The sequence below is a fragment of the Plectropomus leopardus genome, chromosome 18 (genome assembly GCF_026936395.1).
Source record: "Plectropomus leopardus strain MGB_pleo_1.0 chromosome 18, ASM2693639v1, whole genome shotgun sequence".
NCBI classification, from domain to species: Eukaryota; Metazoa; Chordata; class Actinopteri; order Perciformes; family Serranidae; genus Plectropomus; species Plectropomus leopardus.
In genome coordinates, this window is record NC_142193.1 from 19,772,002 (window position 1) to 19,784,744 (window position 12,743).

General features: G+C 33.5%; 1 protein-coding gene across 1 annotated transcript in view; it reads left to right on the forward strand.

Moving 5' to 3' along the window:
• Positions 1 to 613: 613 nt before the first annotated feature.
• LOC121956588 (lipid droplet assembly factor 1-like) overlaps positions 614 to 12,743 on the forward strand; it is a 51,981-nt gene continuing 39,851 nt past the window's right edge. The window contains exons 1-2 of the mRNA XM_042504877.2: positions 614 to 766; positions 957 to 1,079. Coding sequence (XP_042360811.1) covers positions 966 to 1,079 — 114 coding nt within the window. The 5' untranslated portion in view covers positions 614 to 766; positions 957 to 965. The remainder of the gene's footprint in view (positions 767 to 956; positions 1,080 to 12,743) is intronic.

Here is a 12,743-nt window from a genome sequence, read left to right on the forward strand (position 1 = left end):
AGCAATTCTATTTAAAATGTGTGCTGGCTAATAATTCAATAAATATTTGCAGTTTTTCTCTCTGACCACTGGAGGGCCCTGAATACTCATGCTCATGAATAAACAGGTACAAATAAAAATCTGTAGATACCTTGTAATTATAATGAGAATAACAAGTTGGGGTACATTTCTTTGTTATTTCCACTGAATTGATTCCATAATATGTTATGGTGTATTAGTATATAATGAATAAATACATAAATGTATATTAATTATTTATTTTAGATTAATTGTTTTTTAGGCTGCTTTTTTATTTAATCGTATTCTTTTTGTCAAAATATATCACTCACATTTATTTATTTATTTATTTATTTACTATTTACTCCTATTTATTTATTTATTTTAATCTTTAGTTTAGTTTTAGCTACTATTCTAATCTTGCCAATTTTAATTAGGGTGAATCCAGATATGTTCGGAAATGTAGATACATTTTCTTTACAATAACTTAGAAAATACTTGACTTAAATATAATCCACAATAACACTCAAGCAATCCTTTGGAAAAGCAAAGCCCCCTGTGTTAAAAATATTACTGAACAGTAGATGGCAGCAGCTATATCAACAAGCCTTCCAGAGTCTCTCTACCAAGAACCCAGAAGAGGAAGCAGGAAGAGGAGGAAGAAGAAGGTGTGTTTTCAAAAAGGGTGTGTTGGTACTGCTGTTGGGGTGTCTGAGTCAACACAGTTTCATGTGTGCCTGAATCAAACAAGCTTGAATACAGAGTTCAGGTTAGTACCTGTTGACTTAACTTTTGTAGTATGTTTTAAGAAATGTCCTAAAGTGGTGTTTTACAGTACAGCTGTTTACTAGTTAACTATGTGTGATAGTAACTTTTGCTCAATTGAATCTGGTCTGTGTCAAAACTTGGAGTATTCAAAATGCACCAACTAGCTGACTGAGTTTTCCCCCTGACTTCAGTCTGTTCAGATGTCTGTGGAGATGCAGCAGAGCAGCAACAGCAGCAGCAGTGAGACTTCAGAGGTTCAGCATCTGTGGAGCAGCTGGATCACTCAGTTGCAGCACTATTACAATGACCCTAAGGTAACACTTAACTAACACTAGCATTGTGTGAAATTTAATGTTGTGTGTATTTTATTGTGTATTTTGCGTATTCTATTTTATTATCTTTTTTTAAAAAGTAATTTGAAAAGTGGCCTATGAATTAAACATGTTACTATTACTAAGATTTACTACAGTAAGTCGTTCAAATTGTCATTAAATCTTAGTTAAGTATGTTGTCCAAATTCACATAGCAATGTTGCCATAAAAATGCCATAAAAAAGTCACAGTAAATCGTCTTGTCCAAAATGGGAAGAAAACAAATTATACTGAAGTACAGTGTCCAAAAATAGAAAAGAAAAGTCACAGTAAATTATGTTGTCCTGTATAGAATACTATAATGTGTAGTCCAAAATAAAAAAAAGTCATACTAAAGCATATGATCCAAAATGAAATGAAATTTCCTCGTATGTCAGATGTCAATTGTCAGAGTATAGTATGTTGACCAAAATAGAATTAAATGACTAAATTAAATGATTAAATAAAATGGAGTAGGTACTCCAAAATGGCAATTAAAAGTCAAAAGTTTATTGTCAAAAATAGTGAAATAAACGTACAATATGTAATAGTCAGCTGCTTTTTCAACATGTCAACATTTGACGTTTTCAGCCTTTTTTTCTACATGCTATATTTTGATGTTTTGGGCCTTTTTTTCCACATAATATACGATGACGTGTCTCGACATGCTATACTATATCGTTTTTCAACATCCTATACAATGTCGTTTTCAGCCTTTTTCAACATATTAGGATTTTTTTGGCCATTTCTTTCAACATGCTATTCTATGACGTGTCTCGTCAAACTATTATAAGTTGTTTTCAGGCACCTTTAGACATGTTTTGAAATATTAATATAATATGTCGAAAAAAGTTTGCCATACTATAGCCTTGCATTTGTGGTGGATTTTTCAACATGCTATTTTGTGGTGTTTTCGGGTTTTTTTGCAACAACCTGTGCTATGTCGTGTCTTGGCACGCTATTTTATGTGATTTAGTGTGTTTTTCAGCAGTTTTTTTGGAAAAAAATTTTCATGCTACTTGAAGTTGTTTTCAAGAGTTTGTTAGACATGATATTTCCAGATTTTTGCCATACTAAAGCCTTGCTTCTTTGGTAATTTTTTCGACATTCTATTTTTTAGGTTTCTGTCCAGTTTTTAGGTGTTTTTTCAACACGGTATACTAAATCATGACTCTACATGCTATCTTAATTGTTTGTTAAATGTTTTTTCAACATTGTATATCACAACATGACTCCACATGCTATTCTAAGTGGTTTTCAGCTGTTTTTTGGACATGTCATATTTTCATATTTTTTCCTTGCCTTGCTTCTTTGGTTATTTTTTCAACATGCTATTTTATGGGGTTAGTTGCCGTTTTGGGATGTTTTTTCAACATTGTCTACTAAAACATAACTCTATGTGATATTCTATGTGTTTTTCAGGTGTTTTTTGGACATGTCATATTTTGGCATTTTTGCCATACTATAGCCTTGCTTCTTTGGACATTTTTTCGACATGTTATTTTTTAGATTTCTGGTCAGTTTTTGGATGTTTTTTCAACATTGTATATTAAAACATGACTCTACGTGCTATTCTAAGTTGTTTTTAACAGTTTTTTGGACATGCCATATTTTGACATTTTTGCCATACTATAGCCTGGCTTCTTTGGTCATTTTTTTGACGTGCTATTTTATGGGGTTTCTGGTCAGTTTTGGATGTTTTTTCAACACTGTGTACTAAAACATTACTCTACTTGTTCTTTTCAGTGGTTTTTAGTTGTTTTTTGGACATGTCATATTTTGACATTTTTGCCATACTATAGCCTTGCTTCTTTGGTCATTTTTTCAACATGCTATTTTATGGGGTTTCTTGCCCTTTTGGGATGTTTTTTCAACATTGTATTGTATTGTGTCAAAATATGACATGTCCAAAAAACTGTTGAAAACCACTTAGAATAGCACGTAGAGTCATGTTTTAGTAATTTATTTTAAAAATACACCCCAAAAAAGCCCGAAACCCCATAAAATAGCACGTCTAAAAATTGATCAAAGAAGCAAGGCTATAGTATGGCAAAAATGTCAAAATATGACATGTCCAAAAAACTGTTGAAAACCACTTAGGATAGCACGTAGAGTCATGTTTTAGTACACTATGTTGAAAAAACACCTAAGAACTGGCAAGAAACCCAAAAAATAGCATGTCGGGAAAATGGCCAAAGAAACAAGGCTATAGAATGGCAAAAATGTCAAAATATGACATGTCCAAAACACTGTTGAAAACCACTTAGAACAGCACTTGGAGTCATGTTTTAGTACACTATGTTGAAAAAACACCTAAGAACTGGCCAGAAACCAAAAAAAATAGCATGTCGGAAAAATGACCAAAGAAGCAAGGCTATAGTATGGCAAAAATGTCAAAATATGACATGTCCAAAAGACTGTTGAAAACCACTTAGAATAGCACGTAGAGTCATGTTTTAATATGCTATGTTGAAAAGACATCCAAAAATGGCCAGAAACCCCATAAAATGGCATGTTGAAAAAATGACCAAAAAAAGCAAGGCTATAGTATGGTAAAAATGTCAAAATATGACATGTCCAAAAAACAATTAAAACCCACTTAGAATAGCACATACAGTCATGTTTTAGTATACTGTGTTGAAAAAACATCTAAAAATGGCAAGAAACCCCAAAAAATAGCATGTCGAAAAAATGACCAAAGAAGCAAGGCTATAGTATGGCAAAAATGTCAAAATATGACATGTCCAAAAAACTGATGAAAACCACGTAGAATAGCACGTAGAGTCATATTTTAGTATACTATGTTGAAGAAACACCTAAAACCTGGCCAGAAACCCAAAAAATAGCATGTCGGGAAAATGACCAAAGAAGCAAGGCTATAGTATGGCAAAAATGTCAAAATATGACATGTCCAAAAAACAGTTAAAAACCACTTAGAATAGCACGTAGAGTCATGTTTTAGTATACTGTGTTGAAAAAACACTTATACACTGGCCAGAAACCCAAAAAATAGCATGTCGGAAAAATGGCCAAAGAAGCAAGGCTATAGTATGGCAAAAATGTCAAAATATGACATGTCCAAAAAACTGTTGAAAACCACTTAGAACAGCACATAGAGTCATGTTTTAATATGCTATGTTGAAAAAATACCTAAGAACTGGCCAGAAACCCAAAAAATAGCATGTCGGAAAAATGGCCAAAGAAGCAAGGCTATAGTATGGCAAAAATGTCAAAATATGACATGTCCAAAAACTGTTGAAAACCACTTAGAATAGCACGAGAGTCATGTTTTAGTATACTGTGTTGAAAAACACTTATAAACTGGCCAGAAACCCAAAAAATAGCATGTCGGAAAAATGACCAAAGAAGCAAGGCTATAGTATGGCAAAAATGGCAAAATATGACATGTCCAAAAAACAGTTAAAAACCACTTAGAATAGCACGTAGAGTCATGTTTTACTATACTGTGTTGAAAAAACACTTAAAAACTGGCCAGAAACCCAAAAAATAGCATGTCGGAAAAATGACCAAAGAAGCAAGGCTATAGTATGGCAAAAATGTCAAAATATGACATGTCCAAAAAACTGTTGAAAACCACTTAGAACAGCACATAGAGTCATGTTTTAATATGCTATGTTGAAAAAATACCTAAGAACTGGCCAGAAACCCAAAAAATAGCATGTCGGAAAAATGGCCAAAGAAGCAAGGCTATAGTATGGCAAAAATGTCAAAATATGACATGTCCAAAAAACTGTTGAAAACCACTTAGAATAGCATATAGAGTCATGTTTTAATATGCTATGTTGAAAAGACATCCAAAAATGGCCAGAAACCCCATAAAATGGCATGTCGAAAAAATGACCAAAGAAGCAAGGCTATAGTATGACAAAAATGTCAAAATATCACATGTCCAAAAAACTGTTGAAAACCACTTAGAATAGCAGGTAGAGTCATGTTTTAATATACTGTGTTGAAAAACACTTATAAACTGGCCAGAAACCCAAAAAAATAGCATGTCGGAAAAATGGCCAAAGAAGCAAGGCTATAATATGACAAAAATGGCAAAATATGACATGTCCAAAAAAAAGTTAAAAACCACTTAGAATAGCACGTAGAGTCATGTTTTACTATACTGTGTTGAAAAAACACTTATAAACTGGCCAGAAACCCAAAAAATAGCATGTCGGAAAAATGACCAAAGAAGCAAGGCTATAGTATGGCAAAAATGGCAAAATATGACATGTCCAAAAAAAGTTAAAAACCACTTAGAATAGCACGTAGAGTCATGTTTTAATATGCTTTGTTGAAAAAACACCTAAGAACTGGCCAGAAACCCAAAAAATAGCATGTCGGAAAAATGACCAAAGAAGCAAGGCTATAGTATGGCAAAAATGTCAAAATATGACATGTCCAAAAAACTGTTGAAAACCACTTAGAATAGCACGTAGAGTCATGTTTTAGTATACTGTGTTGAAAAAACACTTATAAACTGGCCAGAAACCCAAAAAATAGCATGTCGGAAAAATGACCAAAGAAGCAAGGCTATAGTATGGCAAAAATGTCAAAATATGACATGTCCAAAAAACAGTTAAAAACCACTTAGAATAGCACGTAGAGTCATGTTTTAATATGCTTTGTTGAAAAAACACCTAAGAACTGGCCAGAAACCCAAAAAATAGCATGTCGGAAAAATGACCAAAGAAGCAAGGCTATAGTATGGCAAAAATGTCAAAATATGACATGTCCAAAAAACTGTTGAAAACCACTTAGAATAGCACGTAGAGTCATGTTTTAGTATACTGTGTTGAAAAAACACTTATAAACTGGCCAGAAACCCAAAAAATAGCATGTCGGAAAAATGGCCAAAGAAGCAAGGCTATAGTATGGCAAAAATGTCAAAATATGACATGTCCAAAAAACAGTTAAAAACCACTTAGAATAGCACGTAGAGTCATGTTTTAGTATACTGTGTTGAAAAAACACTTATAAACTGGCCAGAAACCCAAAAAAATAGCATGTCGGAAAAATGGCCAAAGAAGCAAGGCTATAGTATGGCAAAAATGTCAAAATATGACATGTCCAAAAAACTGTTAAAAACCACTTAGAACAGCACATAGAGTCATGTTTTAATATGCTATGTTGAAAAAACACCTAAGAACTGGCCAGAAACCCAAAAAATAGCATGTCGGAAAAATGACCAAAGAAGCAAGGCTATAGTATGGCAAAAATGTCAAAATATGACATGTCCAAAAAACTGTTGAAAACCACTTAGAATAGCATATAGAGTCATGTTTTAATATGCTATGTTGAAAAGACATCCAAAAATGGCCAGAAACCCCATAAAATGGCATGTCGAAAAAATGACCAAAGAAGCAAGGCTATAGTATGACAAAAATGTCAAAATATCACATGTCCAAAAAACTGTTGAAAACCACTTAGAATAGCACGTAGAGTCATGTTTTAGTATACTGTGTTGAAAAAACACTTATAAACTGGCCAGAAACCCAAAAAATAGCATGTCGGAAAAATGGCCAAAGAAGCAAGGCTATAGTATGGCAAAAATGTCAAAATATGACATGTCCAAAAAACTGTTGAAAACCACTTAGAATAGCACGTAGAGTCATGTTTTACTATACTGTGTTGAAAAAACACTTATAAACTGGCCAGAAACCCAAAAAATAGCATGTCGGAAAAATGGCCAAAGAAGCAAGGCTATAGTATGGCAAAAATGTCAAAATATGACATGTCCAAAAAACAGTTAAAAACCACTTAGAATAGCATATAGAGTCATGTTTTAATATGCTATGTTGAAAAGACACCTAAGAACTGGCCAGAAACCCAAAAAATAGCATGTCGAAAAAATGACCAAAGAAGCAAGGCTATAGTATGGCAAAAATGTCAAAACATGACATATCCAAAAAACAGTTAAAAACCACTTAGAATAGCACGTAGAGTCATGTTTTACTATACTGTGTTGAAAAAACACTTATAAACTGGCCAGAAACCCAAAAAATAGCATGTCGGAAAAATGACCAAAGAAGCAAGGCTATAGTATGGCAAAAATGTCAAAATATGACATGTCCAAAAAACTGTTGAAAACCACTTAGAATAGCACGTAGAGTCATGTTTTAGTATACTGTGTTGAAAAAACACTTATAAACTGGCCAGAAACCCAAAAAATAGCATGTCGGAAAAATGGCCAAAGAAGCAAGGCTATAGTATGGCAAAAATGTCAAAATATGACATGTCCAAAAAACAGTTAAAAACCACTTAGAATAGCATATAGAGTCATGTTTTAATATGCTATGTTGAAAAGACACCTAAGAACTGGCCAGAAACCCAAAAAATAGCATGTCGAAAAAATGACCAAAGAAGCAAGGCTATAGTATGGCAAAAATGTCAAAACATGACATATCCAAAAAACAGTTAAAAACCACTTAGAATAGCACGTAGAGTCATGTTTTACTATACTGTGTTGAAAAAACACTTATAAACTGGCCAGAAACCCAAAAAATAGCATGTCGGAAAAATGACCAAAGAAGCAAGGCTATAGTATGGCAAAAATGTCAAAATATGACATGTCCAAAAAACTGTTGAAAACCACTTAGAATAGCACGTAGAGTCATGTTTTAGTATACTGTGTTGAAAAAACACTTATAAACTGGCCAGAAACCCAAAAAATAGCATGTCGGAAAAATGGCCAAAGAAGCAAGGCTATAGTATGGCAAAAATGTCAAAATATGACATGTCCAAAAAACTGTTGAAAACCACTTAGAATAGCACGTAGAGTCATGTTTTAGTATACTGTGTTGAAAAAACACTTATAAACTGGCCAGAAACCCAAAAAATAGCATGTCGGAAAAATGGCCAAAGAAGCAAGGCTATAGTATGGCAAAAATGTCAAAATATGACATGTCCAAAAAACTGTTGAAAACCACTTAGAATAGCACATAGAGTCATGTTTTAGTATACTGTGTTGAAAAAACACTTATAAACTGGCCAGAAACCCAAAAAATAGCATGTTGGAAAAATGGCCAAAGAAGCAAGGCTATAGTATGGCAAAAGTGTCAAAATATGACATGTCCAAAAAACAGTTAAAAACCACTTAGAATAGCACGTAGAGTCATGTTTTAGTATACTATGTTGAAAAAACACTTATAAACTGGCCAGAAACCCAAAAAATAGCATGTCGGAAAAATGGCCAAAGAAGCAAGGCTATAGTATGGCAAAAATGTCAAAATATGACATGTCCAAAAAACTGTTGAAAACCACTTAGAACAGCACATAGAGTCATGTTTTAATATGCTATGTTGAAAAAACACCTAAGAACTGGCCAGAAACCCAAAAAATAGCATGTCGGAAAAATGACCAAAGACGCAAGGCTATAGTATGGCAAAAATGTCAAAATATGACATGTCCAAAAAACTGTTGAAAACCACTTAGAATAGCATATAGAGTCATGTTTTAATATGCTATGTTGAAAAGACATCCAAAAATGGCCAGAAACCCCATAAAATGGCATGTCGAAAAAATGACCAAAGAAGCAAGGCTATAGTATGACAAAAATGTCAAAATATCACATGTCCAAAAAACTGTTGAAAACCACTTAGAATAGCACGTAGAGTCATGTTTTAGTATACTGTGTTGAAAAAACACTTATAAACTGGCCAGAAACCTAAAAAATAGCATGTCAGAAAAATGGAAAAAGAAGCAAGGCTATAGTATGGCAAAAATGTCAAAATATGACATGTCCAAAAAACTGTTGAAAACCACTTAGAATAGCACGTAGAGTCATGTTTTACTATACTGTGTTGAAAAAACACTTATAAACTGGCCAGAAACCCAAAAAATAGCATGTCGGAAAAATGGCCAAAGAAGCAAGGCTATAGTATGGCAAAAATGTCAAAATATGACATGTCCAAAAAACAGTTAAAAACCACTTAGAATAGCATATAGAGTCATGTTTTAATATGCTATGTTGAAAAGACACCTAAGAACTGGCCAGAAACCCAAAAAATAGCATGTCGAAAAAATGACCAAAGAAGCAAGGCTATAGTATGGCAAAAATGTCAAAATATGACATGTCCAAAAAACTGTTGAAAACCACTTAGAATAGCACGTAGAGTCATGTTTTAGTATACTGTGTTGAAAAAACACTTATAAACTGGCCAGAAACCCAAAAAATAGCATGTCGGAAAAATGGCCAAAGAAGCAAGGCTATAGTATGGCAAAAATGTCAAAATATGACATGTCCAAAAAACTGTTGAAAACCACTTAGAATAGCACGTAGAGTCATGTTTTAGTATACTGTGTTGAAAAAACACTTATAAACTCGCCAGAAACCCAAAAAATAGCATGTCGGAAAAATGGCCAAAGAAGCAAGGCTATAGTATGGCAAAAATGTCAAAATATGACATGTCCAAAAAACTGTTGAAAACCACTTAGAATAGCACATAGAGTCATGTTTTAGTATACTGTGTTGAAAAAACACTTATAAACTGGCCAGAAACCCAAAAAATAGCATGTCGGAAAAATGGCCAAAGAAGCAAGGCTATAGTATGGCAAAAATGTCAAAATATGACATGTCCAAAAAACAGTTAAAAACCACTTAGAATAGCACGTAGAGTCATGTTTTAGTATACTGTGTTGAAAAAACACTTATAAACTGGCCAGAAACCCAAAAAATAGCATGTCGGAAAAATGGCCAAAGAAGCAAGGCTATAGTATGGCAAAAATGTCAAAATATGACATGTCCAAAAAACAGTTAAAAACCACTTAGAATAGCATATAGAGTCATGTTTTAATATGCTATGTTGAAAAGACACCTAAGAACTGGCCAGAAACCCAAAAAATAGCATGTCGAAAAAATGACCAAAGAAGCAAGGCTATAGTATGGCAAAAATGTCAAAACATGACATATCCAAAAAACAGTTAAAAACCACTTAGAATAGCACGTAGAGTCATGTTTTACTATACTGTGTTGAAAAAACACTTATAAACTGGCCAGAAACCCAAAAAATAGCATGTCGGAAAAATGGCCAAAGAAGCAAGGCTATAGTATGGCAAAAATGTCAAAATATGACATGTCCAAAAAACAGTTAAAAACCACTTAGAATAGCACGTAGAGTCATGTTTTAGTATACTGTGTTGAAAAAACACTTATAAACTGGCCAGAAACCCAAAAAATAGCATGTCGGAAAAATGGCCAAAGAAGCAAGGCTATAGTATGGCAAAAATGTCAAAATATGACATGTCCAAAAAACAGTTAAAAACCACTTAGAATAGCACGTAGAGTCATGTTTTAATATGCTATGTTGAAAAAACACCTAAGAACTGGCCAGAAACCCAAAAAATAGCATGTCGGAAAAATGACCAAAGAAGCAAGGCTATAGTATGGCAAAAATGTCAAAATATGACATGTCCAAAAAACTGTTGAAAACCACTTAGAATAGCACGTAGAGTCATGTTTTAGTATACTGTGTTGAAAAAACACTTATAAACTGGCCAGAAACCCAAAAAATAGCATGTCGGAAAAATGGCCAAAGAAGCAAGGCTATAGTATGGCAAAAATGTCAAAATATGACATGTCCAAAAAACAGTTAAAAACCACTTAGAATAGCACGTAGAGTCATGTTTTAGTATACTGTGTTGAAAAAACACTTATAAACTGGCCAGAAACCCAAAAAATAGCATGTCGAAAAAATGACCAAAGAAGCAAGGCTATAGTATGGCAAAAATGTCAAAACATGACATATCCAAAAAACTGTTGAAAACCACTTAGAATAGCACGTAGAGTCATGTTTTACTATACTGTGTTGAAAAAACACTTATAAACTGGCCAGAAACCCAAAAAATAGCATGTCGGAAAAATGGCCAAAGAAGCAAGGCTATAGTATGGCAAAAATGTCAAAACATGACATATCCAAAAAACTGTTGAAAACCACTTAGAATAGCACGTAGAGTCATGTTTTAGTATACTGTGTTGAAAAAACACTTATAAACTGGCCAGAAACCCAAAAAATAGCATGTCGGAAAAATGGCCAAAGAAGCAAGGCTATAGTATGGCAAAATGTCAAAATATGACATGTCCAAAAAACTGTTGAAAACCACTTAGAATAGCATATAGAGTCATGTTTTAGTATACTGTGTTGAAAAAACACTTATAAACTGGCCAGAAACCCAAAAAATAGCATGTCGGAAAAATGACCAAAGAAGCAAGGCTATAGTATGGCAAAAATGTCAAAATATGACATGTCCAAAAAACTGTTGAAAACCACTTAGAATAGCACGTAGAGTCATGTTTTAGTATACTGTGTTGAAAAAACACTTATAAACTGGCCAGAAACCCAAAAAATAGCATGTCGGAAAAATGGCCAAAGAAGCAAGGCTATAGTATGGCAAAAATGTCAAAATATGACATGTCCAAAAAACAGTTAAAAACAATTAGAATAGCACGTAGAGTCATGTTTTAGTATACTGTGTTGAAAAACACTTATAAACTGGCCAGAAACCCAAAAAATAGCATGTCGGAAAAATGGCCAAAGAAGCAAGGCTATAGTATGGCAAAAATGTCAAAATATGACATGTCCAAAAAACAGTTAAAAACCACTTAGAATAGCATATAGAGTCATGTTTTAATATGCTATGTTGAAAAGACACCTAAGAACTGGCCAGAAACCCAAAAAATAGCATGTCGAAAAAATGACCAAAGAAGCAAGGCTATAGTATGGCAAAAATGTCAAAACATGACATATCCAAAAAACAGTTAAAAACCACTTAGAATAGCACGTAGAGTCATGTTTTACTATACTGTGTTGAAAAAACACTTATAAACTGGCCAGAAACCCAAAAAATAGCATGTCGGAAAAATGACCAAAGAAGCAAGGCTATAGTATGGCAAAAATGTCAAAATATGACATGTCCAAAAAACTGTTGAAAACCACTTAGAATAGCACGTAGAGTCATGTTTTAGTATACTGTGTTGAAAAAACACTTATAAACTGGCCAGAAACCCAAAAAATAGCATGTCGGAAAAATGACCAAAGAAGCAAGGCTATAGTATGGCAAAAATGTCAAAATATGACATGTCCAAAAAACTGTTGAAAACCACTTAGAATAGCACGTAGAGTCATGTTTTAGTATACTGTGTTGAAAAAACACTTATAAACCGGCCAGAAACCCAAAAAAATAGCATGTCGGAAAAATGGCCAAAGAAGCAAGGCTATAGTATGGCAAAAATGTCAAAATATGACATGTCCAAAAACAGTTAAAACCACTTAGAATAGCACGTAGAGTCATGTTTTAGTATACTGTGTTGAAAAAACACTTATAAACTGGCCAGAAACCCAAAAAATAGCATGTCGGAAAAATGGCCAAAGAAGCAAGGCTATAGTATGGCAAAAATGTCAAAATATGACATGTCCAAAAAACAGTTAAAAACCACTTAGAATAGCATATAGAGTCATGTTTTAATATGCTATGTTGAAAAGACACCTAAGAACTGGCCAGAAACCCAAAAAATAGCATGTCGAAAAAATGACCAAAGAAGCAAGGCTATAGTATGGCAAAATGTCAAAACATGACATATCCAAAAAACAGTTAAAAACCACTTAGAATAGCACGTAGAGT